This window comes from Amphichorda felina (assembly GCF_050947745.1).
Source record: "Amphichorda felina strain 45539 chromosome Unknown scaffold_7, whole genome shotgun sequence".
Lineage (NCBI taxonomy): Eukaryota > Fungi > Ascomycota > Sordariomycetes > Hypocreales > Bionectriaceae > Amphichorda > Amphichorda felina.
In genome coordinates, this window is record NW_028145043.1 from 253,791 (window position 1) to 280,101 (window position 26,311).

The window sequence follows — 26,311 nt, forward strand, 5'->3', positions numbered from 1 at the left end:
CAGTCCTGAAATGACGAGCATAGAGCCAGGGGTGCACCGACGTCAGTTTTCTCCAAAACTTAAACGTGATCTTATCATTTGCCTTGTGACAATTTCGACGTGGCTGCTCATCAGAGAGATCATTGGAATTCTCCCGTTCTAATTATTAGTCTGGAACCCCAATAAAGCAGAGGCTGAAGTGCCCAATCCTTAGCCAATAGCTAGCCAGTTATGCTGTGAGGCAATCTCGTCCACAGATTATGAGAAATACATGACCTGTTGTTCTACATGTTTCCCTCGGCCCATTAAATGCTCATTTTTTCTGCAGTGATAAAACCGTCGTGCAATAATAACAAATGTACGGGTATTCGTACAGTTCTCTAGCGCTAGTGGTGCTCAACTTTGGCTGTTGTTGGCGCCATTGTCTAACGTTTTTTTCCGTGACGATGTCGGAATTGCGCTGGATCCCCGCACCCTGCTCGGTTCAAGCTGTTGCTTAGGTAATGTCTTGGAGAACTGGGGACGACGCCAAACGAAAAAAGAGAACCGCGCAAACGCAAAATTTCTAGAGGCTTCTGTCATGACCTTCCTTCATTCCCCATCTCCCCCTCCCCCCTTCTCCCCTTCTCCTCGACTTCCTCCTCCCTCCTCCCTCCAATCCTCTTCTTGCATCTTCTCCTCCTAATTGACTTTCACGACTTTTCACGCCCTGTATTTTCTATCTTGTTTCTACTTAATGTAAGTCACCTCGCATCTGCCCTCGCCAACCTCCGCAGTCACCATGATGAAAACCCAGCTGGCACCAGTCATAGAGTGACTTGTACTCCCTTCATTGATGACCAAAACGCTGTGGCTTTTAAAGTCATACTGATCTCGCTACTGCACAATATTTTCTGCTCTCCCAATTGCGTTGTTCTGCCAAAATCTAGAGCTAACCAGCACGTCTGCGTCAGAAAAAACCTCTCGTCCACACGGGAACTGCACCCGCCTCCTCTCTGCCACAATGGTTCTCCACAACCCTAACAACTGGCACTGGGTCAATAAAGATGTCTCCGAGTGGGCGCGCGAGTGGTTCAAGGAGAATGTGGTCAATGTTGAGGCTAAGGATGGCGACGTGACGGCGAAAATTTCCTCCATCCAGTCCATGGACGGCGACGTCGACGTCAGCCAGCGTAAGGGGAAGGTCATCACCATCTTCGACGTGAAGCTGGTACTGGAATACTCTGGTAATGCCGACATGCCCATGATGCCGCCAGGCTACCCTCTGCCTTCCCCGTGAGCCCAAGGCCCTGGCTGGAAAGAAACAAACACATCAAATTCCTCGGGCACTGACGCCTGTTCGGTAGGGTCTGCTCCTGATGCGACTGATGTTTCCGGCACCATTACCATCCCCGAGATTGCCCACGATACCGAGGAAGATGAGTACGTGGTATGTCTACTCCCTAGCCTCCCTCAATCTTGGGCTTAGGCAAGGCTAACTCAACTTCAGTTCGACGTCGATCTCTTTGCCGAGTCGAAGGAGAAGCAGCCCGTAAAGCACTTGGTCAAGAGCAAGCTTGTGCCCGAGCTGCGCAAGATCTTCCAGGGCCTGGCCCCTGCTCTCATTGCCACCCACGGCAAAGACCTCCAGCACGCTAGCGGCTCCAACCCGTCTAGCGGCTTCTCCACACCCAAGGTGCACCCGGAGAAGCAGGCCTCCAAGCAGGCTGAAACTACGACCAGCAAGGAGACCAAGGAAGGCGGTATCTTCAACACGGTCACTGTCACCGACACGGAGGAGTTCCGCACTCCGGCTGAGGAGGCGTACCAGACTTTCGTCGACCCCGCCCGCATCGCCGCCTTCACCCGCTCGCCACCTAAGGTGTTTGAGGGTGCGCACAAGGGCGGCAAGTTCGAGCTGTTTGGCGGCAACGTCTCTGGCGAGTACCTTGAGCTCGACGAGCCCAAGAAGATTGTCCAGAGCTGGCGGCTGAACCAGTGGCCCGCCGGCCACTACTCGACCCTCAAGATTGAGTTTGACCAGAACGATGTGGACCACGTCACCGTTATGCGCGTGACCTGGGAGGGCGTGCCTGTCGGCCAGGAGGACGTCACGAAACAGAACTGGCGCGAGTACTACGTCAACAGCATCAAGCGGACTTTTGGGTAAGTCATTTTTAGCCAGAATATGTCGTCTTCTTTGACTAACCCCAACAGGTTTGGCACTATCCTATAGATGGATGGAATAGTCTGGAAACACGCTCTAGATGAGGGTAGTGGCAGATGAGAGTTGGGTTGCTACCACGGAGGCGGAAGAAAGGGAAGCAATATCGTCTTGAGTGGGATGCGCAAGACCTAGAAGCGTGTGGATTAGAAATGCCTTACATGAATTTTGAAACGATTGAATGATTTAAGATGAAAGATATACATGCACAAGTTCTCCTCAACCATGACCAACACCAGTACTCCGTAGTATATTCGAAATATCTAGCGCGTGTATAACCGTCTGAGCTGGCTCATCTATGGTGGGTATCTCATGTCATTCCTCGCTTGTCTCTCATACCGCCGGCGCTCCGACAATGGTTCCTCGACACGGCTTCCAAATAGATAGTCCTGGATGAAAACATCCTTAAGATTGTTCCAGAACCCCAGATCGTACAAGTTGACCACATTGTTTAGACTCCCCACCCGCTCCCAAGGGCCCTCCCCAGGGATCTGCTGCTCCGACCGCGGCGGCTGCCCGTCGCTGGTCGTCACGAGGATCCGCTCCGGCTGCGCCGGCCAGCGCGTCCACGCGGGCTCGAAGCGGTCATCTCTACGCTGCCTGCCGCTGGCGGGGAGGCGCCTGCCAAAGGCGTACCCGTCCTGCATGTCCTCCTTGAACTCGGACCACTTGAGGGTCTCGTTGGTCGTGGTGCCGCAGTAGACGAGGTACAGGGAGTACAGGAAGAAGCCCCAGACGAGCGGGGTGATGAGCAGGGAGAGCATGGTGGCCGCGCCGAGGCCGAGGTTGGCGCGCAGGCCGACGCTGAATATGCCGAGCCAGCGCGTCCAGGACAGGTCGGGGCTGCTGGGCGGCCAGAGCGTCCAGAAGGGGCGGTGGGCGCGGATATCGGCGGAGAGGATGGACAGGCCCAGCACGGCGCCGTAAGACGTGAGGATAGCCGTGGACAGCAGGAGGAGCAGAAACCAGTGGTGGTTCCCGTAACCAACGCACGAGTTGATGAAGATGCAGTGGTGGTCGGCGCGCGCGACGCAGTGCTTGCAGATGCTGCAGTGCTTGGAGCGCGGGGGCTTGGGAAGCTTGCATGTCCAGCAGATCTTCCCCGGGTGGAAGAGGGCGTAATCGTAGGCGTAGAGGGACATGTGACGGGCGACGCTCTCGGGCGTCACGTAGCCAGGGTCGGCGGCGCAGGCAAGGTAGAGGAAGATGTAGGGAAGGACAATGGCGATGAGGGCTGTGAGCTTGGTGAAGGGGGATATCACTGGCCAGGCAGTAGGCATGTACATGATTTCCGATCCGCTGATCACGACGAGGAAGAAGATCTAAGGCAGGCGTTTGTCAGCCACAAGCGACGTCGGACATGGAAAGGGGCAGCATACCACAACAGTTGGATGACGGTCGTTCATGAGGTAGTGGCCGAATCTCGACAACGACGTCGATAGCTTTCCAGAGGTGAGCCTCTGGTCAAGCTTGAGGAGCACATTGGGCGCATGGACCCATATGAGCCGGTACAGGCTCGCGATGGGCGTATTCCTTTCAACTAGTCAGCGCTCATTCTGGGATCAGGACAAAGTTCAGCTGTGGTACCTTAATGCAGGGAGCCGACCAAAAAAGGTCACAAAGGTCATAAACGAAATGAAAAAGATCACGGCAAAAGCCGTCTTCAGTGACCCCATGGTGTCTGACTTTTACCGTTCACCGAGCCTAGTGAAGGAAAATGTGTGAGAATACTAGTCGCCGCCCAGATGACGAGGTCGGTGACGATCAGGTGAAGGCAGCGAGTTGTCGCGCCAGGGTCATGATAAACCGGAGAATATGGAGGCGCTGTAAGACGTCAGCACCGTTGAAATAACGGCGCAGTCGTGAGCAGAAACAACACGCGGCCGCTACGAACGACCGGAGGTGCGTGGCTCCTAACATCACCAGCCCTGCCTGGGTGATCACAGCTATGCATCTATCCAGAATGACGCTACCCCGCTAGGACGGTGGCCAGTCCAACAGGTCTCATTTACAGCCACGTGATATCGCGATGAAGCATCACGCGTTATCCCTCCCGGGTCACTGGAAGACATTCACCAATCCGCGCGACCGTATAAAAGAAGTCGTCTCCTATGCCTATCATAATGCTTAATGCCCTCGAGCGGAGATTGTGAGCCTCAAAACATGTTGCAACCCGCGCCAAGCCTCTTTCCTCACTCCGCGCCTGAACGAACACGACCATAAGATCAGTCAACAAGAATCTGTCAAACGCGTCAAATTTTTATCGCAAATGGCCCACGTTATAACCTATGATGGCGTCGAAAGCGTCGACGGTGGAACTATCTTTGCCGACAAGCGGTTCTGGGTCGCCCAACGGGTCCCTATGAGATCCATGTTTGTTGACATGATCAAGGTATGTATGTTCCAATCTCCGCCTCCCGTGAATTGCCACACTGACATAAATAGAATAATGGTGGAATAATGGTTCCACTAGAGAAGAATGCCGACTACCTTATCGCTGATCATATGCGAAGGGACGCTCCCCCAGGGTCCTATTCATTCAAGTTCATCGAGGACTCAGTCAAGAATGGCATCCTCCAGATCGAGGACCGATATCGTATCGGACGTGATCCAGATGCGCCTAGGCCAACTGGTTCATCTGCACTGGCCAAAAGAACCCGCGCACCGTTCACCACGGAAGACGATGCTGCTCTTGCCAGATGGGTACTCTCACACTCAGGACAACGCTCAGGAAATGCCATTTATCAAGATTTCGAGCTCAAGGTATGTTTTAATTTCTTCAATGGTGGAATTTATCTGACTAGCCCGGTAAGAATGCCCGCCATACATGGCAATCATGGCGGAACCGCTGGAAAAAGAAACTGTGCAATTTGTCTATGAACGAGTTACAGCGAATGGCGAATTCAGCGCCAGCTGAACAAGAAGACGAAGACACAAGCAATAGACAGGGTGCCAACACTCAGCCAGCAAATGGCACATGGGTTGAGAGGAGCGGTCGCGGCCCCAGTCCGCCCCAAGTCCATCAGCCAGAGACACCTGAGCCCAGGGAATCAGACTGGCAACATGACCACTCGGAGCAACCTGCTCTAGATCAAGAAAATGATCATGGGGAGCAAACGACGTCAGAACTAAACAAGGAACAGTTCTATGCCGATCTCAGCGAGTTTGCCCAACAGCGAGATCTGTCGATAGAGCGCCAACCAACGATTGGCGGCGTCACAATCGAGCTCTGGGATTTGGTGCAAGCTGTCACCTCTCAGGAAATATCTCCCGAAGATGTTAATTGGAGCCTTGTGGCAAGCGAGTTGGGTTACGCTCGCGGTAGTCGCGAACTGGCGAGTCGCCTTCAACAATGCTGGGAAGACAACTTGCTGGCCTTCCTCGAGGCGGTGGCCGAGTACGAGGAGGAAATGGAGAAATCCGGCTTTGAAGGGGAGGATGATGAGGAACAAGAGGGAAATGATACAGTCCATCATTTTCGCGAAGCCGAGAGAGCTTCAGAACTTCCCAGCAACCCACCGTCGTCAAGAGCGAGCCGCAAAAGATCAGTCGATGACGAAGAGATCTTGGAGTCACGCCCCAAACGAAGGAGACTCGACCGCAATGCAGAGATTGCCTCGACTCCAGATGAAGCCCTCAGAGTTTCGAGACGAATTTTCCAAGACGAGTCACCCACCGCTAGGAAACAGATCCCCGCCAGCTTGGTCGAAGTGAAGGACAGCCAGGATGACACCCAGGCGACTCTGAGGTCGCCACGCACTCCCCAAGGCCTGGTGGTTGGCGACAACTCGCGTTCAGTCCAGCTCGAAATCCAGGAGAGCTTCGCTGATGTGACTCCATCTCAACAGCTCAGATATGAATCGCGCCTATCCGCTTCCCCCGCCAACTGGGACATTCATAGGGAACGCCGAGGCCAGGCCACTTCATCCTATAAAAGATCCCCAGAACAACGGCATCGGGGATCCAAGTCGTCCCCAGATCTCGGGTCCCGCTCCCGCCAGCGACACCCTACCCATGACACCTCTCCATCTGCACCACCTCGCCAAACAAGGCCCGTCCGCCGCTCTCTACCGTCATCCTTTGCCACCGCGACCATTCCTCCCCCGCATTCAGAACCGCCATCCTCGCGCCGGCCTCATGCTGCCCAGCCCTTCCCCGATACCCATGACCCATTCAACCAGCCAGGTCCTCGCCCGCGACGCGACACCCCCAACTTCGACACCATCGAGGGATGGATCGAGCACTACGAGTCCATGGGCTACCCCCACCACATCGTCGACACCGCCCTCAAGTCCACCACCTTGACCCCTGGTGGTGTCGCCGCCCACGTCATGGAGTCCCTACGCTCCGGCCATGGCGTGCCTAAGTATAACGAGGGCGTCTGGACAGGTCGCGACGATAGATCCCTGCGGATCATTATGGAGGCCGAAACTAATGGAAACCTGGAGAGGGAGGCGCTCAGTGAGGGGGAACTTCATCTGTTGAGGAACGCGCGCAAGGCGACGATTAGGCTGACGAACAAGCATGGCGCGGAGAGGATGGCTGTCAGGAAAAGGTACCTGAAGGCGGAGGACCGGGAGGAGCAGGCATAGGAGGCCGAATCGTTTCCGGATTCACCTTGAACCATCCAAGATATCATTTTTCGCCGTTTTCCCGGGAAAGTTCTGATACCATGGTGTATCTATACCGCTTTCCAGAGCGAGAAGGGATCACATCCGCAATCAACAGGTAACATCTTAACATCATAATACTGGACTGCAAATAGACTCACTGCAACCCCGATGGGGTTAATATTATTTCTTATGCCACTCCATGTAGGAGGCTCATTGGCTACTCCTAACCCTTTATTCGCGGTGTTCATCTTATGAATTCCCGCTCTGAGGTTTCACGCCAGATTAGAAGAAACGATTATGTCCCAGCCGTCTAGTGATTTGAGTCAGCTCCGGCGGCCCCTACCTAGTATAGTAACCGATTCCATGCCTCTGAAGCAAATTTGATGCCCTCAACTCCGAAAGCCAGGTGATGTCCCAATAGAAAAGAAAAGGTCCCAGACTCCAATTGAATAACCCCTATTCCCCAGATGCAAGATATTAAAGGTTCCCCCATAGGTACCCCATCAAAATGCGTAGTCATGTGTAAATGTCGGTAGATCTTGAGTGACAATGTTGGAGCTCATATCCGAGTGCTGTTTACCGTGAAATAAAGTGCTATTCGGATTAATGTTGACGACCATATGGTCTGCAATGTTCGAGACCAGATAGCCGGCCACTTCGCCAAGCCCAACCAAGACTATGTTTCTTGTCGCGGAAGGAGGGAGTCCATAAGATCCCATGACAAGTGATACCATTGGGCAGTAGATGTACGGCCACCATCCTCTGAAGCCAAAGGTTCCCAAGACAGAGCTCTGAAGTGACACAGCCGACGATGCAGCTGAGTCCAACGTGCCCAATATGTCGTCGGCCCTGCGCTGTGCTTGTCTGAGTTTCTCGCCATGTTCTTGGTAGCTGGAAGATATAGCATTCACGTAGATTTCAAGGTAATGCATTCCCTTATTAGAGTAAGAATCTGAAAAATGTAAAGACAGGAATGACGACCTACCGCTTCCATCTGCTGCTGTCTGAGAGCCACCTCTTCCGCCCGAGCTTGAGAGTGTTCCTAAATGTTGTTTAGCAGTGGTCCCGGAGAGCACTTCATAATCACTCACTAGCTCATTCTGGAGTAAAGCTGATGAAGTCACTGCTGCCTCCAAGGTCGTCATCATAACCTCGGCCCTGTCGCTCGCCTTCACTGTGACAGCTTCCAAAGTAGTCTCATAGGAGATCGCCACCTCTTCGGTTCTTTGCGCCATCTGCTGCATAATAGCTGTCAGATAATCCTGTAAGGTTTTTGCCTCAGCTGATGCGCGGTTCATAATTTCTTGCGAAGTCTAAAGTTCATGTTAGTATTGTTGATCTGCAATATTTCTATCACTGGCGCGTTCATACCTCTGCCGCGTTGATAAGACGCGTCGAGACCATGTCCTCGGCTTTCTCCAAGCCTTTCGTGACGGTATCAATCCGAGGGCCCAAGCTCTGGAGTTTTGTGCTCGTTTTCTCGATGGCCCTGTCCAGCTCCTTCAACCTCGCCTCCATATGCAACTCCACCTCCACTGTGAGTCTCGAAAGAATCTTCGTGACCCGCTGATGCAGTCGAATGTGTTGATCTGAGAGGAATTAGTCATTTTTCGTATCTCAGACACAGTCGACTCACCCTTTTCGTTGTCGGCGCGCGCCGCCTCACAGAATCGGAGGGCCTTATGACGATAGCTCACCCAGGTGTTCCACGCAGAGTCAGACTGTGCCAACCCCTCCAGACATCTATCTATCTCGGGTGTCGAAACGTGAAGTTCAGGTTGCGATGGGATGGGAAGTTCAGCCAACGCCCGCTCTCGGAATTTAAAGCAGGTGGGAGGAATCTGAAAGCTACCACGCTCCAAATCGCAGATGGCAAGACTCGCAGCGTATGAGTCGACAAAGTCCCTCGCAACCCGGCCGCTATCCGTCAGTACTGTAGCTTCATTCTTTCCCTCTAAGAGCTGGCAATGGTTGACGAGAAGGCGTGCGGCATTTCGGTGGCACAAGGGTTCCGACTCTAGCTCCTGTAATTCGTTCAGTGCCATCGCATACGCATTAGGGAGCAGTGACTGAGAACGCGAGTAGTCGAAGCGATGACCGCCGCCAATCGGCAAACTAACTGCTCCTGTACAACGGTCAGCGTCCGGGCCAGGAGAGCTACAATGGAGAGGTTGGACGTGCCTCGGTGCCGTGAACCCCATGAGAAGGCATTAGTGAGCCGAGCGATGCCCAGGACAGCGAGAACGAAGGTCAAATATTGCATATTGAAGAGCTCGGCAGATGGACGATGGTTGAAGTAGAATAATTGCCCTTCATGCGATGCCCAAAACCTGCCGAGATCCGTTACACCAAATGTATAGGATGTCGACCAAGGAAAGGCGAGTCGACGAGGTGCTCTAACAATAGCGAGTCGCAGGGCACTAGTAAGGTCAGCCAAGGTATATAGAAAGGTCGCAAATGTGAGGAAGTTACAGGGAAGGAATGGAAAGGATGAGAGAGAGGAATTGAGGCGAAGTGCGAGAGTAGAGGTGGACAAAGATGCATCATGTACCAGGCTATCAAAGACAAACCTGCGTGGATCTCGGGGGTGTTTCCAGTCCACAGCCGATATCGTCCCCCTTTGTCACTGCCGGGAGTTGATAATGAACGAAGCCTCTGCTGACTGGTGAAAACTGTCCGGTGCTTCGATTTCTGTGCAGATTTACGGACTCCTTTGCAGGACGAAGTAGCCAAACCCCGTGACGTCGGGCGGTGAATACCTATCGAAACACAGCAAGAGCGGATGCCACCACGATCCGTGCTCCTTCCCAGTCTGCAGCTGCTGCCAGCTGCCAGCCAGACGACACCTGCCTTACCTCCCGCCGAGGTGGCCTTTGAAATCCCCAGACTCAAGAAAACTGGGAAGCTGCCCAAGAAAACGACCACTGTGCGTTCCTCCGCTGCGCCATAATCTCAGGCTACAATCCTAAAGCTAGCCTCTTGCAGCTCACACGCTCCAGGTCACCATGTTGTCACTCAACTGGAACTACCCTCATCCCAATCCAGGCTCTGGTAAATCTCTTCTCAAAGAAAACTCCTTGAAACCCATTCATATTGCATTATAACGCTTTCCCCGAGCTTCCTCTGTTGATATCTCCTTCTGCTGAGTTCTGGGTACAGTCACCATCGTTCATGCGCTCCCATAGGGCAAACACGCAAAATGAACCCGAGATGTTATTGAGGAGTATAGGTCCCTTCCTCCAACTTACCCCGGCCCCGTTTACATCATTGAAGTTGACAGGCCTATCACGCCGCCTTCTATCAGCACAGGTTCCGCAGAGCAGCCAGCTTCTTCCGGGAAGCTTGCCAACTAAGGTTAGCAAAAGATTAGAGTTGGCGAAAACACCCATTTCACCTATAGCTCGCTTATCCAAGATCAGCAGGCGCGCGGCAGTGAGAAATAAGAGGTATTATCCCTTCTGTTCACTCCGGGAGGTTAGTAGACATAGTTCCGGATTTCCGATGGGCACTGTGGCGCTAAGTTCCATCCCAGCAGTGCTGTTGAAAAGGCTGGTCCGCTTGCCATCGTTCGTTTTCGTTCCTGCACGAAAATAGCAAGGCAAGCAGTCCTCGATGGGAGACGAAGTTGGAGCGAGCCTGGCCCCGTTTGCGATGCGCTAATGAACAAAAACGAGAGCTTGGGCAACTTTGACTGCCGGACCCACATTGCTTCAGGTGAACAGCTGAGCAACTTGAACTACCGAGCTGAAACAGGGCGCACAGGGTAGCCGTTAGCTGATTGCCACGATACAAACACCAAATCGAATACAGCAGGTATCAGACAAGTAGGACACAAAAGGATGTAAGGGACCCCATTGATACAAGGACCCGAAGCTTGCTCACCCAAGACATACCTATTAGCAAGAGCATGACTAAGGTAAGGTACTAAACTAATACGCGGATCCGCAAAATCTTTTGGGCGCGGGGGCGTCAAACTGCGAGAGTGTGATCAACGAACGCCTCCGCGGAACTGTTTCTCTTCCACCACACATCCGCCCCTCACGAGAGTGACGCGATCAGTCGTCGAATGGTTTGAAAACCATATCTTCTCCCTCGGGAGCAATTAAGCGAAGCTGTTATCAGACAGCTGGAGCCTCCTATGCCACTACAGGCAGCTTTCTCAGAACACCAAGAAATCTGGGCATCCCACGCCAACAAGCGGACTTACTAGAGTCCCGTTCACATTCTTACTTTTACGACAAGTTTTTCCTCTAGACGAGGGTCATCACATTTCTTGATTAAAGAACACAATCCCTTGCACCATGTGCACTCAAGTCGACAAGAAGTGGGCATGTGGTCATGTTGGCTACTTCCAGATCAAGTGGTGCGAGCGCATGTTCAGAGGCTGTAAGGGGACGTCGGCCCATCACGAGATCATTGAGGACCCAGAGCTCTGCAGCGACTGCCACCGTCGCCAGACGCTGCCAAATCCTCTCGTTTCTAGATGAAGCTGCACATTTGGAGGACTTATTACGATGAAATCGACGACAACGATCCTAATGGCTTTAATGAGGGACCTAGGGCGGGTGCAACCAGCATTTCTATCTTTTTATCAGGCTGCCTGGGCCCCTAATATTGGCTACTTCGCAAGGGTGGCAGTTACCCGAGACAGCACCAGGCAGAGCCATCTGCTGGAACGATGAAATGAGAAAAGAGACAACGCACAACGTTAAAACAAACCAAGTCCTCCCATAATGTGTTTCTATATCATGGCCCTTATCCCTACTTGGCTAGTCTTCGCCGCCAAACTTCATCCTTGTCCACCTCAGATGTGGGTGCTGCCTCGGATGTAATGGTCGCCTTGGGTGTGATGGTCGCCTCATCGACTGTTTGGGTCGCTACGGCCCTCTTCCTCATGTTTGGGTCGAGCCATTCGCCATCCCAGTCTGGAGATCCATAAGTGTAGCCCATCGTGTATGTATTGTACTCCGAGTTCGTGATGCACGAACACCCGGAGGTCAACTTATGACAGGTATCGCACCCCTCCTTGATTTGCCATGGGAGGTCCCTCTCCTTAACATCAGTGCATTTCGGCATCTTCGACATCCTTTTGCAGGAGTTGGTCGCGCTTGTGAAGACGTAATTCTCCTCTCCGGTGCTGACCGCCATCCATGCCTGCCAGCAGGAGCCCCAATCGCACAGCGTCTTAGTCCACGGATTGACCAACGACGTCGTCGTTGGCTTCTTGGTTGTCTTTGGCGGTTTGGGTTTTTCCGTCTTTGTCGGTTTGGGCTTGGGCTTGGGCTTTTGTGTCTTAGTAGGCTTGCCATGCGGTGCATTCTTCTTCCCTTTACCGGAGTTGAGGGCCTTGACGCAATACCAGTACCCGGCCATCATTTTTTTCGAGTCGCAATCGTTCTTCTTTTTGACTTTGAGGGCCGGGTTGAGACGGAGGAACTCGTCCATGGTTATGCTGTTTGCCATGGCCATGGAGTAGCAGCTATCCCCGGTGACAGCTTGTTTGAACTGTTCGCAGCTGATGAATTTGGGCTGGTTCATCGGGCCAGGCGTATTTATTGCTTTTTCCCCCTGTGCGGGGAAGAGGAAAGGCGCCACGAAGGCAAGGGTGTAAAGCAGCTTCATCCTTGATGCCCTGGAGTGAAATTTCAAAGTTGAGGTGTCTTTGCCCCAGTAATTCCATCAAATAATGACCACGATCGATGTTGACAGGCCATGCTGGCTCTTATAAGCCCTCCTTGCCATGATGTGAAGCAATTGAGGCATCAAGTCCTTCATCCAGGCAGTTATTGAGGTAAAGATCATCTTCTATTGATACCCAAGAGCAGTAACTCCCACATCTCACGAGACGAGTATCAACGAAGACGCAACGACCACTGTCAACACTGAGACAGAAAGCCTTGCAGAGAAGCGCGCTGGACGTGTCCTTGTACGAGCCAAGCATGACGGTGAGCTCGGGAATATTTGGTCATAGTTCTGCAGGGTTATTGATGCACGATAAAGAAAGAAGCATGTACATGGGGTCCATGCTGGTCTGTGATTCAAAGGGGGTCTGTGTGAAGAGGGCCGCTAAAAGGTTCGGCTATACATAGTATGCCAAGGACAACATGGGGGAGCCTAGAGAAATGAAATAGAATGTTATATATATCTTCCAGCACATTAAAGTAACAATATTATTTAGACACTTCGATAAATTATATGCACGTGTGGTTTCAAGCATCCCTGGATATTCGTGATCTCCTACCCTGGGGGGATGCTCATGGTGTTTAAAAGACTGCTTGGGGATGCGATAAACGATTATTTGTTTGGCCCAACGCATTAAACAATTCGGTTTCATGGATTAGACTTGTTTCACATAACGGTACGAATAATATTCGTCGTGGTGATGCAAAGATTGGTTTGCGGGGAATACTGATCCGACAGTGTACGTTTGGTGGTGCCACATTAAAATAACATGTCGCCCTGTGACGAATCTACCTAAAATCTATAAAACGACAGGTTTATGCTACTAAATTTACATATTGATACAACTATCGGAGGGCTTCAATATCATTGACCTCCTTGACAGCCTCAGCGGAGAGAATATACGGAGTGTCATCATCCACACAGACGCTGTCCTCGATACGCACGCCCATCCCTTGGAAGTGCTTCGGCCACCGATCGTCTCGGGGAACGTACACGCCAGGCTCAATGGTCACACAATGGCCCCGACGCAGCCGCTCTCTCCGGCTGTACCCTGGGCAATCATGCACGTCGAGGCCAATGTAGTGGCCGACATGGTGCGGGAAGAGCTGCCCAATGTTCCCCATGTCCACATTGAACCCAATGGCGCGTAGCTGGTCGACCAGCCCACGCACTGTGACGCCGTGGATGTCCTCGAGGGATAGGTTAGCCGACTCGCGGCAGAGGGCGACGCCCGTGCGCTGGACCTTGAGAACTGCCTCGTACAGGTCACGCTGAGCGGCGGTAAATTTGCCCGAGGCGGGCCATGTGCGTGAGATGTCGGTGATGTAGGTGCCGTACTCACCGCCCGCATCGATGAGAATGAACTCGTCTTGCTTGAAGGTGTTATTATTGACAGTGTAATGGATGCAGTTTCCGCGCTCGCCACCAGCAATAACGGGAATGTATGCGGGTCCGTCGCAACCGTTCATGGTAAACTGGTAGTCGAGGAAGGCATGGAGATCCTTCTCTCTGGTCCATGGCTGGCGCATCGCCTCTGTGATGGCGCGTCCGGAGATCTGGCCGGCTCGTCGCATATTGGCGACCTCGGCGGAGCTCTTGATGGAGCGGAGCTTGTTCATGACCGGAAAGAGCGGCGTCTTGGCTGGCCCAGATTCTCTCTTCGAAAAGAATCTGTACACGGGATTGTTGGCGAAGCCCTTGGTAGGCTGGAAGTCCGCATAGACCAGCTTTGCGGAGTTGAGAATCTGTGGTAGCATCGTCTCGGCGCGTTCAATCCCATATGCTTCGTCCGCATTGAAGACGTCCTGAGCGGCTTGGATGCCATTCCTGTATCCTGACCATTGTTCCTCCTGCGGGTTCTTGCGCTTGACAAACATGCGGAAAGTGTAGTCTCCCAGCTGGGGCCCAGTCTTCTCAATGATGGCAATTGAGTCGTCCTCGTTCCATCCGGTCAGCCAAAGGAAGTTGGACTCTTGGCGATACGGGTGGAAGACGGCGCCGGACTTGTATTGCAAGGAGGCGGCGTGGAGGACGGCCACACTGCCATCGGTCATGGAGTGGGCGAGAGCGGCTCGACGGTCGGCATATTCCTGGGCCGTGATCCCCGGGGTGACTGAAAATACATTGTGTCAGAGGGGAAGAAGGGCCCTATGCTACGGGACTTGGGGGGGTCACATACGTTCGCTAGCCTTGAGGATATGGGGATGCGTCTCGTGGACGGGTTGACCGAATTGCAGGTCTGCCGCAGAGACGTACGTGGTCGCGTAGGATCTACGTACTTGCACTGGCAAGGCGCGACCCGTCAGTGAAGCCCGTGCATCGATGTTGACACTTCGTGAAACCCCCAGACGCGACGTTTGAAGTCGTGGTAGGGAGGTCCGGAATGGCGGCAGCCGGAGCTTCATTTTATGGCGGACACGGGGCAATTTCTAGAGGAATTCCGGTGGAGCGATAAGCGCATCATTGGAAGGCCCGTCGGCATAGGAGTAGGCTCGAACGAGGGGTTTGGTGATGCGTTGCTTTCTAGGTGCGCATAGTGTCGGACAATCGTGGACCGGTGATGTTGATGTTTAGATGCAAAAGTTGTGCAACTGAAATCATTGGCGGCGGCGGTTGGAGTTGTGCAGACAGGCGTTGGATAAAAGTAGTGGCACTGTATCCGTACAGCGCGCTCTCAAACCCGTATCCGTATAGTGGATGTTGCTTGGGCTGTTGTGCGCTGAATTTCTGCAGACAGTGCACTATGGACGAGCTGTTGATGGGGCTTGAGCGGGGCAAAACTCTCGTTGCCGTGGCGGGATGGCCCGTGCGTGTTTTTGATGGAGTTTGTCCAATGGGGCATAGCGCTGTTATGCCAAGCGCGAACGGCTCCATCAACACGCCCAAGCCTAGTTGACAAAACCGACGGACCACAGACCAAAGCTGTTGTTTCTCCCACCACACACGACCGTTCCTCAAATACACGGCTCACCATTAGCCTTGTCCTCCTCCACAAGGCCCCTCGGATCCCCAATGTCTTCTTGACACGCCTCACATCTTCTCACGATCCCTGGTAGTTCGTGTCTTCGACGTGTCGCCCTCCACGTCGCGTGCCCACGTTCACGGCCAGACCTTTCCCAGCCCCTCCATTGTCCTCACCTCCACTCCTAGCACTAGGACTCTAGGACTACCTTCGTGCTCTGGACTCTTTTCTTCCAGAGCATGTTGGGTGACTGAGTGTGTTTATGGCAACCATATCTCTATCCCCATCGCCGGCTCCTCTCGCTGCCATGTCGTCGAGACGTGGGCCACTTACCAGCAACCCCAATGTTGCCAATTCTCCCTTGAGGCCGGCTGGGGCCACGAGCCTCGCTGCAACCTACGCCAAGCAGAAACGTTCTCATGCCACCATGCAGCGTGAGGAGCCATATGGCCAGCACCCACCCAGCAAGAAGCAGGCTGTCGAGTCTAGCCTCGCCCAACGTCTTGCCCGGTCCCCGTCCAAACTGCCTCGCTCCCAGGTGCTCGTCCAGCGTGGCGTGTCAGCAGCCTCGACGACGCGTGCAGTAACCAAGGAGAGGCCTTCCAAACCCTCTACTGTGGTTAAACCCACTAACCAGGATGATAACCATGACAAGGAGGTGTGGAAGAAGCATTACCGGGCCAAGTTCCCCAAAATGGTTTTCTACTTTGAGAGCATACCGGACGACGTCCGGGCTAAGCTTACAAAGAGAGTGACATATCTAGGAGCAGTGCGTCTCTGTTTTTAGTTGCATCATGCCATTCGTGCTGACTCTTTTACAGCGTCAAGAGCCTTTTTTCTCCATCGACGTAACCCATGTCATCACGACAAGAAGCATCCCCAGCGAGCGACCCGAGACCCAACAAGCTGCCGAGCCGGAGCCCGAGGAGCGTGAACCCGAGGAACAGCCCCAGACCATTAACCCATCCCTTCTCGACAGGAACAATGCTGCCAGGCGAAAACTTCTTTTCGAATTCCGGAATGTGCCCTCGAGACCGCAACAAGTCAACGACCCCACAAAACCTAATAAGGGCACCCGAAACAATGATGTACTCCACAAGGCGCGAGAGATGGGCAAGAAGATTTGGTCTCTTGACAAGTTTCAGACCATGGTGTCGGTGCTTCTGGAGTCCGAGTCCCAGAACTCCCACAGCGTCAAGACTACGTCCCGTGCACAAGGCCAAGCTAGAGGCGGACATGACAACAATCTTCTTCAGCTTCTCCAGCACGAGCGGATCAACGGCCCCACGGATCGAGACATTAGTGCGTCGAACCGAGAGCTTACCTACTTCAAGGGCCCCCATATCTACGTCTTCGATATGGAAGAAAGGCACAAGCCCATGATGGTTCGCGAGTACGCAAAAGTGGCGAACAAGGCAGACGGTGACTGGCCCCAATTTCGCAGTGTTGGCAACGGCCGTTGCCCTTTCGTCGAGGAGGATCCTCAGGAGCGGGAGTACCGTAAGCTTCGGGAACAACGCGAACAGCGCCAGCAACGGGAGCAAGAGAAGGCACGGGCCGCTGCTGCCAAACAGGAGTCCGTCCCTGTCTCGAGGAACCAGGATGCTTCCGCGAAACCCGTGACGGGCAAACGAACCCTAGCGGAAATGGAAGATGGGCATAATAAAGTACGTGCACCGGTGGCCTCGGTCCTCAACCCAGCCAAGGCAGCCTTGTCAAAACAGACATTGCAGAACGCTTTCACCAGCCGCGCTCAAGGGGGCCGTGTCTTCCATGGTGAGCCGGTGGCCTCTGGTGTGCAGCCGTCTAATGTCACGTCGGCCATTCGTTCCCAGATGATTTCTTCCCAGGCTGGTGTTAGTGCTATCAAAGCTGGCACCAGCAAGGAGCTCTATGGTTTGCAACGCAAGGTTCTCCAGAAGACAGCCCCGGCATCCCATGAGACGAGCACTCGGCGCCCTGTGGACCAGTCAGTGGAGGGCACATCTAGTCGACCGATGACTCTCAGCCGGGAAACTTCCAGGACGGGTCAACCCCAAGAAGAAGGGGTTCAGAAGGCGGCGGAGAGCAAGGAGAAGCGCAGCCAGTCCCAGCCTATGAAGAGCAAGAAGGACATGAAACCGGGTTACTGCGAGAATTGCCAGGACAAGTTCCGCGATTTTGACGAGGTACGTTCTAGTAGAATTTGATTCGCTGATCACGAACTAACTCCCGCAGCACATTATGTCTCGAAAACATCGCAGATTTGCGGAAAATACTGATAACTGGGGTGACCTCGACTCGCTTCTCTCCAAACTCAAGCGCTTGCCAAAGGACTTTTACATGGACGAAAACTATGACCTGTAAAAGCCTTCGCTACTCATCTAGTACTATCTTCGAACCGCTCGAACCGGCTCACACCCTGGTGCAAGGGTATGATCCACCAAACAGCCCTTGACAGACTACGCCGCCGCAACTCTCCGAACGTCCATGACCCGACCATGTGCTTTTCCCTCCTATCTACCATCTCGCTCCAGAACCCTGTGGTTGCTCCCCGACACCCCACGATACCCTAGGAATGACCATCAATGGGATCTGATCAGCCGACATCTGGCTCCCAGGGCTTGTTGATGGACCATTTTACATACCACTTGCATGCAACGGCGTACCCCCCGGCATGGTTTCTTCGACAATACTTTTACTGCATATATCATCACAAAGGCGTTCTGATTCGGCCTCTTTTTCTTTTTCCTTTTTGCACGATCGGATAGATGTTGGGACGGCGATGCCATGGATTGTACTTGGACAGGGATACTGCCTCTCGCAGGGACTAAACCACCAGGATTATATGAACAAAGCGACAGAGCCTTGGCTGGAAGCTCAGGTGACAGTATGGTACATGTAGTAGTTAGATGTATATGCGTAGCCTACATGATACAATGACAAAAGATATACAACATGCCTGCGAGGCTTCAACTCAAGTGTATGGGAACAATGCAACTAATACTTGCATCTACCTGCACCAGGTGCTTACGCTATTACTAGTTTGGTGAGCCAAGTCAGACCTGCCTCATACAGCATCGCCGATGGACGTGCCCCCAAATAAAGAGCTTAACCATTTCGAGGGACATGCTCTCATGTTTCTCATCTTGCTTTGTTACGCCTTGACTGTCAGGATTACATGGAATGCTTATGTGACAAGTCGAGCACGCTACTACGTGAGTGAAACAAATGATTACTTCGTTGACGTAGCATACATGAGAATTGGTGACATTTTAAACAAGCTTTTACCTGAGCCACAACGTCGCCTGTATCATTGAGACCTGTGCACACTGGTCACAAGCCACTTTCCAATGATTACGAGTGCTCATATAGCGTCTTATCTGTCCCCAAGTCCAGATGCATAGTAACCAGGCAGAAAAGGAAGGACAGAGTAAGCCGGATGGCTAGCTTTAGAAGGAGCAGTTTTAGGGAGCATCGACTAGTGGCTGGGCAAGATACCAGCTGACCTTTTTTACTTTCTTCTGAGCGCTCTGGCCATCTATTCTCTGTGTCTCAGTTTATCGTTGGTATAAATCGGGGTTGTCTTCATCGTGGGTAAATGCCTATCTGAACCTCATGATTCATCGGGAGAGGTGTGTTTCACTGATTCACGTTGCTTACTGCATGCGGGTCATAAGTTTCTATAATAAGTCTCACCGCTCCGTCTCAGGAACCTTTACCGCCCAGGCCTGCAGAAGAAGGATATTCTTCAATTATCACATCGCATTAATACATCGATCAATCGCGCAAAATGACTGGGGCAACAGCTACGGCGCACGCCACATCAACCATCCGGCTGTGGAGGCAGCTTCAGGACCTCAAAAAAGGACACTCTAGCGTCATCCTAGATGGCGACAACCTTACCATCTCGGCCCTCGTCGCTGTTGCTCGCTATGGGGTGCGCCCCACCATCAGCTCCGATGAGGGACTCGCCCGTCGCATCGAGCGCAGCGTTGACGCCCTGCACAATTACCTCTCCCAGGAGCGGGTTGTTTACGGAGTCAACACCGGCTTCGGCGGCAGCGCAGATGTTCGCACTCGCGACGTCGTCGACCTCCAGATCAGTCTGCTGCAGCACACCCAGAGCGCCATTGTTACCAGCTGGGACAAGGATCCGGCCGCCAACGATGAGAGGGAGCCCAGTCATGTCCTGTCTCCGGAGTGGGTGAGGGGTGCCATGCTGGCCCGCGCAAACCAGAATCTCCGAGGTCACAGTGCCGTGCGGCTCGAGGTCCTGCAGAACCTCATTGGCATGCTGGATAAGGACATTGTCCCCTTGGTACCACTCCGGGGCAGCATCTCGGCTTCAGGTGATCTCATGCCCATGTCGTACATCGCGGGAGCTCTCACGGGAAACCCAGATGTGTTTGTGCAGGTTGGCCGGGGAAAGGGAGCCAAGGTTGTACCGTCACCTGAGGCCCTGCGGGACAGTGGACTTTCGCCGTCTGGCCTGGGTCCTAAGGAGGGCCTTGGGTTGATCAATGGCACGGCGCCGTCCGTGTCTCTAGGAAGTCTTGTGCTCTACGATGCTCAGCAGCTGGCTTATCTGGCCCAGATCTGCACCGCTTTTACGTCAGAATGTCTGGGTGGTAATGTTGAGTGGGCATCAGCCTTTATCCATGCCATCCGCCCTCACCCCGGGCAGATCGAGGCGGCCAGCAACATTCGGCGGGCATTGCAGGGTTCCAAATATGTTGTTGGGCTGGAGTCGAGACGGCGCGATGGGGATGGTCTCTGGCAGGATCGATACTCGACGCGGACCGCCCCCCAATGGGTCGGACCCTATCTCGAGGATCTGCTCCTCGCCCAAAGCCAGCTCGAGGTTGAACTCAACTCTACCTCGGACAACCCTCTGGTCGACGCCGATGCGATGGCGAACGGCAGCGGTCCCATGGGTGACGTGTACTCTGGAGGTAACTTCCAGGCCGTGTCCGTCACATCGGCCATGGACAAGACGCGCCTAGCATTGCAGATGATCGGACGGATGCTGTTCTCACAGGTCTCCGAGATGATCCACCCGTCTACCAACAACGGTCTAGAAGCCAACCTCAACGCCAGCGATAAGGAGAACTTTACCGCGAAGGGAATTGACGTCAACATGGCCGCCTACATGTCTGAGCTAGCCTCGCTGGCGCACCCCGTTTCCGCCCACGTCATGTCAGCCGAGATGCACAACCAGGGCATCAACTCGCTGGCTCTCCTCTCGGCTCGCCGAACCATGGATGCCGTCGACCTGGTGCGTCACATGTGCGCGTGCCATCTGTACGTGTCCTGCCAGGCTATCGATCTGCGAACTGCCCAAGAGCTGTTCCTCAGAACTCTCCGTGACAAGGTACTGCCCGACGTGACAGAGCAGGGTGCGTTCCACGGGCTCGGCCTGTCTAGCGTAGAGCTGGCCGAGCTCACGGACAAGACGTTCCCAATTATCGAATTGACGTGGCGCCACTGGAACGCTGGGTCATGGAAGGATCGCATCCCGTATGTTGTCGAAGCTGTCATGGCTCCTGTCGCCGAGTTCCTGGCCAAGACCAAACCGGAAATTTCCCTCTCCCAGCTCGCCAGCCTCCGATCCCACTTTTCCAAGACCATCTCCGCCACGGCGGGCTCCATGTTCTATCCCAACATGACCACTGCAGCCTCCACAGTGGAGAGCTGGCTGGGTGACGGTACGGCACCACTGTACGCGTGGGTGCGCTCTCGGCTGGGCGTCCCAACGCACTATGGGCTGGACGACGACCCTCTGTACAACGCGCGGCACGGCCTACCGACGGAGGGGAAGAAGACGATCGGGAGCTGGGTTACGATGGTGTACGAGAGCTTGCGAGGCGAGATGATGGACTGGATCATAGAGGGCGCTGAGGGAACGAGACCAGCGCGCCAGACGGAGGAGGAGTATAGGGAGCTGTGGAGCAAGATGAAGGCTCCTCAGGTTAACGGTTCAAAGGAGCGGTGGGATGACTGTATAAACGGTGAGAAGAATTAGACAGACCTAGGTGATACATTTAGATACTATATAAAGATTTTGGCTCGAAATCAATGAGCCTTGTTTCATTGTGGCAAGTTCATGTCGGTGAGTCAAAGTTCTGTACAAATATCCAGCGTCTCCTCCGTGCTTCCTTCCACTTCCGTGTGTAAGAACCGTGTATGCACTGTATTGGACTGTGCTGGCCAATTCCAGGCGACCTGCGTAATATCTCAAGGTACAAACATGAGCTCTCAACGCTGCCTCGTCGTCATCATATCTCCAGCAAGCCTGTTTGACTTCAAACTTCAGAACGAAACACAGAAACTCCCCAAACACATTTTCACACCCAAGAGACATCACCTCCTGCCCTAACCAAACTCCAGCATCATGAGTTCAGGAACAGATTCCCCAGCACCCATCGACGAGGACTCCTCCCGTGCGGCCTCGCCTGACCTCCCACTCACCATGACCGCCTCAGTCGTCCTGCAAGACCTCCCGCGTGATGCCACGACAGCACTTGCCAGTGCGGGGATGTTCGCGAAGGACAAGGTTGTGGTGCGTTTCAAGCCCGTGGGCTCAGCGCCTGGGCTGAGCCAGGACGTGTGCAAGATCAGTGCCGCCCGCAAGTTCGAAGAGGTGGTGCGGTACCTGCGGCGGAAGCTCCGCTGCAAGGACACAGACAGCGTCTTCCTGTACGTGAACAGTGCCTTCGCACCGAGCCTGGATGAGGTGGTGGGTAATCTGCATCAGGTGAGTCTACGGGATGTGTCACGGTAGCTACGAGACGGAGGTGGGCTAACGAGAACAGTGCTTCAAGGATGGTCGTGACCAACTCGTCGTTGCATATTCTATAACTCCCGCATTTGGGTGAACCTTCAACTACCTGTCTTGCCGTCTGTCTAAAGACACGCTTTCTGAACATCAAACCCGAGAAATAAAACCCCCCAACGCCAAAGATGCTATACGCTTACGTCCATAATATCATGATCGTCATCGACAAGCAACACGCTGCTACTGCAAAAATCAATCTTCCGACAAATCAGACTGAGACGGCACAGAACTGAGGATCCCACTACAGATCCTTGATGGCCTCCTTAAACGCCTCGATCTCCTCCTTGGGCGCCGGGTACGTGTGCTCAGGAGCAGGGTACTGCCCACTCTTGACCTCGTCACGGTACGTCTCGATGGCACGCATGGCCTCGCCCCAAACGTTGCCGTACTGCTTGACAAACTTGGGGAGGAAGCGGCCGGGTGGGAAGTTGCCAGTCATGTCCGTCTGCACGAGGACCTGGCCCGAGCAGCCAGGGCCGGCGCCAATGCCGATGGTTGGGACGCTCAGCTTCTGGGTGATGAGGGTAGCCACCTCGGCGGGGACGGCCTCGAGGACCATGGCATAGCAGCCAGCCTCCTGAACGGCCAGTGCGTCCTCGAGGATGCGCAAGGCACCGTCGCGTGTCTTACCCTGGACGCGGAAGCCGCCAAGGGCATTCTGGCGCTGCGGGGTCAGACCCACGTGGCCCAGGACGGGGATGCCGGCCGTGGTGATCTTGCGGATGGTCGGGGCCATCTCCTTGCCGCCCTCGAGCTTGACGCTCTGCACACGACCCTCCTTGACGAAGCGGATGGCCGTGGCGAGAGCCTGCTCGGGGGCAATTTCATAGGTGCCCATGGGCAGGTCGCCGACGGTGAAGGCGGACTTGACGGCGCGGGCGACGGAGCGGCAGTGCAGCAGCATTTCCTCGAGCAGGACCTCGCTGGTGTCTTCCATGCCGAGGGCGACCATGGCGAGGCTGTCGCCAACGAGGACCATGTCCATTCCGGCATGATCGGCGACCAGACCGCTGGGGAAGTCGTGCGCCGTCATGACGGTGATGGGTTCGCCCTTGCGGTGCTGGGCGCGTAAGGTGCCGAGGGTGACCTTCTTGCGCGGGTTGGGCGCGGGTGCGCCCATGGGAGAGTGGGATGAGAAGCGGGTCTGGAGTGCATTGTGGAATTGGGTGATGGGTGAGGGTGTTGACGATGCTGTGTTGTGTGAGGGGGAGGGAAAGAGGGGTGTTGTGGTGACGGCCGGGAATAGGTGGCGGAGGTGGTGCGACCGCGTGGCAGCTCGGCCCAGTGACGAGGCACAGGACCGAGATGTACTGAGAAGGGACATGTCGAGAGAGAGGCGGCCCCTGTATAGAGGAGGCGTACTTTTTTGGTTGTTTTTCTCTTCTCAAGGGGCAAAAAAAGTGACGAAAGTGGCGATGAGGAATCCGATCACAGGGGCGTTTCAAGGGGGAGGAGGAGAGGTTCCCATTTGCAGGCCGTGGGCGGGCACGAGGGCTTTTATGATGACCCCCATCATGATGGTTTTTACGTTGTAGAATTGAGTATCTCTGCCAAATTTCCCATGGTGTTTTCGAGCAGCATCCACTGCCCCGAGGTTCGCCCCACGCCTAGTTCCCAGTGGACAGTCAGCGGTCGCTCTGGCGTTTCGGGCTTCTGGCGCCGTGGTGGCTGAGCCAGCCAATGCGCGTGCGAGTTGGACAGCCTGGACAGGCACCACCGAGCCCACCGACTGAGCCGGCATGCGGGCTGCCGAGGCAAAGTGCCAAAATGTTCGGCGTTGCGGTCGGAGATGGCCCGGAGGTGCCGCTGGGTCTCACACGCTTGTTGGTGTGACCACTGCTACTCGTAGGTTTGGGGTTTGGGGTTTGGGGCGTTTGCCTCACAACGGCATAAGGTTTGGCCCAGTAGGGAATATGGAAGTCGTCATACAATCCATTTTAGTATTGTCTCTGTGCAAGTCTCTCCTCCCCAGTAGTCTTATCGTATATTGATAGTAGCCACATCATCTAGGTACGGAGTATATAGGTAGGCAAGGTAGGCAAGGTAGGCAAGGTAGGTACTACTAGCCGTGGGTGGTAGACAAGTGTGCTCGGACATACTATTAGTAACCGTACAAAATTGTGTCCTTGAACAAGGATCCTTCCTTAACGGCTGTGACTGCATTTATTATCAACAATGAGAGGACGGGAACAAAGGAAACCATTGCTTGGGCCGACGCTGCCTACGATGAAATAGAAGCATCTCAACCCAACGATGGGCTGGTGCCACAATGCCCTGACCACACGCAGATAAACCACCCTTGTGGCGGGGCAAACACCCGCCACAAGAGGCCAAACCACCCAGTGATCACTTGTGGATGCGCCGATTCAGGACCTGAGCTGCCAGTATTACCTACCCCACTGTAGACTGTGGGCTGGGCTCCCACTCCAGCCCAACAACGTAACCATCCTCAAACAAACTTGAAGCTACCTATCGAGACATGGCAGAAGGATAGAGATGGCTCTAGAATAAGCTTTGGACATATGCAGGTTGAGGACTTCGCTAGTCTTTTTTTGCTTTGGCTATGCTCGCTTTCTCCCTCTCAGGCTACACAAGGCACAGCGCACTGGGCTCTTTCCCGCTCTCATTAGCTCAGCAAACAACCTTCTCAGGTCCGGGCACACCTTCCGTCGGGTAGCGCGATCAGCGGGCCCCCTCTCGCTCCCAACCCGTGACTGGTGATGTGACGCTTGCGATTGGACCTGAAGATCCAACCGTCGCCCTTGTTGCTCTCCATCTCCCTCTCCTCCAACTCCTCCAAAGAAACGACCTCTCAGTACATAACGTCTGCCCCGACCACGACGGCACCGGCCGCCCTGCCCTGCCTTCTCTCATCCCACGCTTCCGGACACCCCGGCACCTCCAAGACCCTGTGACGTCGTGCCAGTTCCCCCGACGGCCCCGCATCCAGACGATCAACAACCACAGCAAGCCATCCGTGACGATGAGCAGCCCACGTAGAAGAATAGAGACGGATGTGAGTTTTGGATTTTGCTCTGATATCTCGGTTTCCCATGTATCCTTGCTGATCAGATCTATTTCTAGGTCATGAAGTACGCCCTGCGCCGCTCCCCCCCCGAAGCCACTTCAGTGGACTGAGATGCTAACATGGGTGGCAGGCTGTACGATTAATCACTGTGGCTCTAGCGAGGGTGTCCTGCTGACTGAGTTAGGCTCATGAGCGACTACGAGGTCACTCTGGTCAATGATAACAGTATGTCAGAAGCTCCATCTGCCGTTATACAAGAAAGCTAACATGGCGTAGTGTAAGCCTATCACACTCCCCAGGCGACCCGATCCTCCCGCCTTCCTCGAACATGCCGTCCTGACAAGAACCGATAGGTCAGAATTCTACGTGCGGTTCAAAGGACCAACAGAGAGTGAGCCCAACCGGCACATATTCAGGCGAGGGCCTAGCTGACCGGTTATCGATAGCACCGTTCGAAGGTGGCATTTGGAAAGTCCACGTCGAGCTACCTGAGTCCTACCCCTACAAGTCGCCGAGCATCGGATTCGTCAACCGGATCTTCCACCCCAACATCGACGAGCTGTAAGTGGGACCCGCAAGAGAAGAGGAGTGGCAGAGCCAGGACGCTAAGACAGGATGCAGATCAGGCTCAGTGTGTCTCGATGTTATCAATCAGACCTGGTCGCCTATGTTTGATATGATCAACATATTCGAGAGTTTCCTCCCACAGCTTCTGCGATACCCGAACCCGACGGATCCACTGAACGGGGAGGCGGCAGCCCTTCTGATTAGAGAGCCGAAGAACTACGAAGTTAAGGTGAAGGGTAAGGCTCCTATCTGTAGCGTATCAGTGGTGCTGGTGGAAGTAGGGCTGTTGGCTGATGAAGCACAGAGTATGTCCACAAGTACGCCAACAAGGATGCCGCCAACGACGCGGGTGCCGAGAGCGAGGCAGACGACGACTTATCATCTGTGGCAAGCTTCTCCGATGACGGAGATGACGAACCTGCAGGTCAGATGGATGACGTGTAGCTGACACGCAAATCCG

At 54.1% G+C, this 26,311-nt stretch overlaps 11 protein-coding genes across 11 annotated transcripts; 6 read left to right on the forward strand and 5 right to left on the reverse strand.

Annotated features, from left to right (window-relative positions):
- Positions 1 to 982: 982 nt before the first annotated feature.
- AHA1 (activator of Hsp90 ATPase) lies at positions 983 to 2,194 on the forward strand (the record flags this gene model as incomplete). The annotated part of the gene is made up of 4 exons (XM_083196241.1): positions 983 to 1,205; positions 1,326 to 1,408; positions 1,469 to 2,124; positions 2,176 to 2,194. 4 exons carry the CDS (start codon positions 983 to 985, stop codon positions 2,192 to 2,194), a joined length of 981 nt encoding a protein of 326 aa, XP_083047449.1.
- A 284-nt stretch (positions 2,195 to 2,478) lies between these two features.
- On the reverse strand, positions 2,479 to 3,858 carry SWF1 (DHHC palmitoyltransferase-domain-containing protein; the record flags this gene model as incomplete). Its single annotated transcript, XM_083196242.1, has 3 exons — positions 2,479 to 3,504; positions 3,562 to 3,715; positions 3,854 to 3,858. The coding sequence occupies 3 exons, from the start codon at positions 3,856 to 3,858 to the stop codon at positions 2,479 to 2,481; spliced, it is 1,185 nt and encodes a 394-aa protein (XP_083047450.1).
- A 593-nt stretch (positions 3,859 to 4,451) lies between these two features.
- On the forward strand, positions 4,452 to 6,774 carry ACO1O0_006865 (TRF2-interacting telomeric protein/Rap1 C terminal domain-containing protein; the record flags this gene model as incomplete). The annotated part of the gene is made up of 3 exons (XM_083196243.1): positions 4,452 to 4,574; positions 4,628 to 4,945; positions 5,074 to 6,774. 3 exons carry the CDS (start codon positions 4,452 to 4,454, stop codon positions 6,772 to 6,774), a joined length of 2,142 nt encoding a protein of 713 aa, XP_083047451.1.
- A 1,386-nt stretch (positions 6,775 to 8,160) lies between these two features.
- On the reverse strand, positions 8,161 to 8,840 carry ACO1O0_006866 (uncharacterized protein; the record flags this gene model as incomplete). Its single annotated transcript, XM_083196244.1, has 2 exons — positions 8,161 to 8,384; positions 8,432 to 8,840. 2 exons carry the CDS (start codon positions 8,838 to 8,840, stop codon positions 8,161 to 8,163), a joined length of 633 nt encoding a protein of 210 aa, XP_083047452.1.
- A 2,716-nt stretch (positions 8,841 to 11,556) lies between these two features.
- Positions 11,557 to 12,417, reverse strand: ACO1O0_006867 (LysM peptidoglycan-binding domain-containing protein; the record flags this gene model as incomplete). The annotated part of the gene is made up of 1 exon (XM_083196245.1): positions 11,557 to 12,417. One exon carries the CDS (start codon positions 12,415 to 12,417, stop codon positions 11,557 to 11,559), a length of 861 nt encoding a protein of 286 aa, XP_083047453.1.
- A 905-nt stretch (positions 12,418 to 13,322) lies between these two features.
- Positions 13,323 to 14,882, reverse strand: ICP55 (aminopeptidase; the record flags this gene model as incomplete). Its single annotated transcript, XM_083196246.1, has 2 exons — positions 13,323 to 14,590; positions 14,657 to 14,882. The coding sequence occupies 2 exons, from the start codon at positions 14,880 to 14,882 to the stop codon at positions 13,323 to 13,325; spliced, it is 1,494 nt and encodes a 497-aa protein (XP_083047454.1).
- Positions 14,883 to 15,746: 864 nt separating this feature from the next.
- DBF4 (protein serine/threonine kinase activating protein DBF4) lies at positions 15,747 to 17,785 on the forward strand (the record flags this gene model as incomplete). The annotated part of the gene is made up of 3 exons (XM_083196247.1): positions 15,747 to 16,208; positions 16,261 to 17,607; positions 17,657 to 17,785. The coding sequence occupies 3 exons, from the start codon at positions 15,747 to 15,749 to the stop codon at positions 17,783 to 17,785; spliced, it is 1,938 nt and encodes a 645-aa protein (XP_083047455.1).
- Positions 17,786 to 19,211: 1,426 nt separating this feature from the next.
- On the forward strand, positions 19,212 to 21,443 carry ACO1O0_006870 (L-Aspartase-like protein; the record flags this gene model as incomplete). Its single annotated transcript, XM_083196248.1, has 1 exon — positions 19,212 to 21,443. The coding sequence occupies one exon, from the start codon at positions 19,212 to 19,214 to the stop codon at positions 21,441 to 21,443; it is 2,232 nt and encodes a 743-aa protein (XP_083047456.1).
- A 369-nt stretch (positions 21,444 to 21,812) lies between these two features.
- atg12 (ubiquitin-like autophagy protein Apg12-domain-containing protein) lies at positions 21,813 to 22,202 on the forward strand (the record flags this gene model as incomplete). Its single annotated transcript, XM_083196249.1, has 1 exon — positions 21,813 to 22,202. One exon carries the CDS (start codon positions 21,813 to 21,815, stop codon positions 22,200 to 22,202), a length of 390 nt encoding a protein of 129 aa, XP_083047457.1.
- A 295-nt stretch (positions 22,203 to 22,497) lies between these two features.
- On the reverse strand, positions 22,498 to 23,580 carry ECM31 (3-methyl-2-oxobutanoate hydroxymethyltransferase; the record flags this gene model as incomplete). Its single annotated transcript, XM_083196250.1, has 1 exon — positions 22,498 to 23,580. The coding sequence occupies one exon, from the start codon at positions 23,578 to 23,580 to the stop codon at positions 22,498 to 22,500; it is 1,083 nt and encodes a 360-aa protein (XP_083047458.1).
- Positions 23,581 to 25,472: 1,892 nt separating this feature from the next.
- On the forward strand, positions 25,473 to 26,295 carry ubc8 (E2 ubiquitin-conjugating protein UBC8; the record flags this gene model as incomplete). Its single annotated transcript, XM_083196251.1, has 4 exons — positions 25,473 to 25,509; positions 25,731 to 25,845; positions 25,906 to 26,087; positions 26,156 to 26,295. The coding sequence occupies 4 exons, from the start codon at positions 25,473 to 25,475 to the stop codon at positions 26,293 to 26,295; spliced, it is 474 nt and encodes a 157-aa protein (XP_083047459.1).
- Between the last annotated feature and the right edge of the window lie 16 nt (positions 26,296 to 26,311).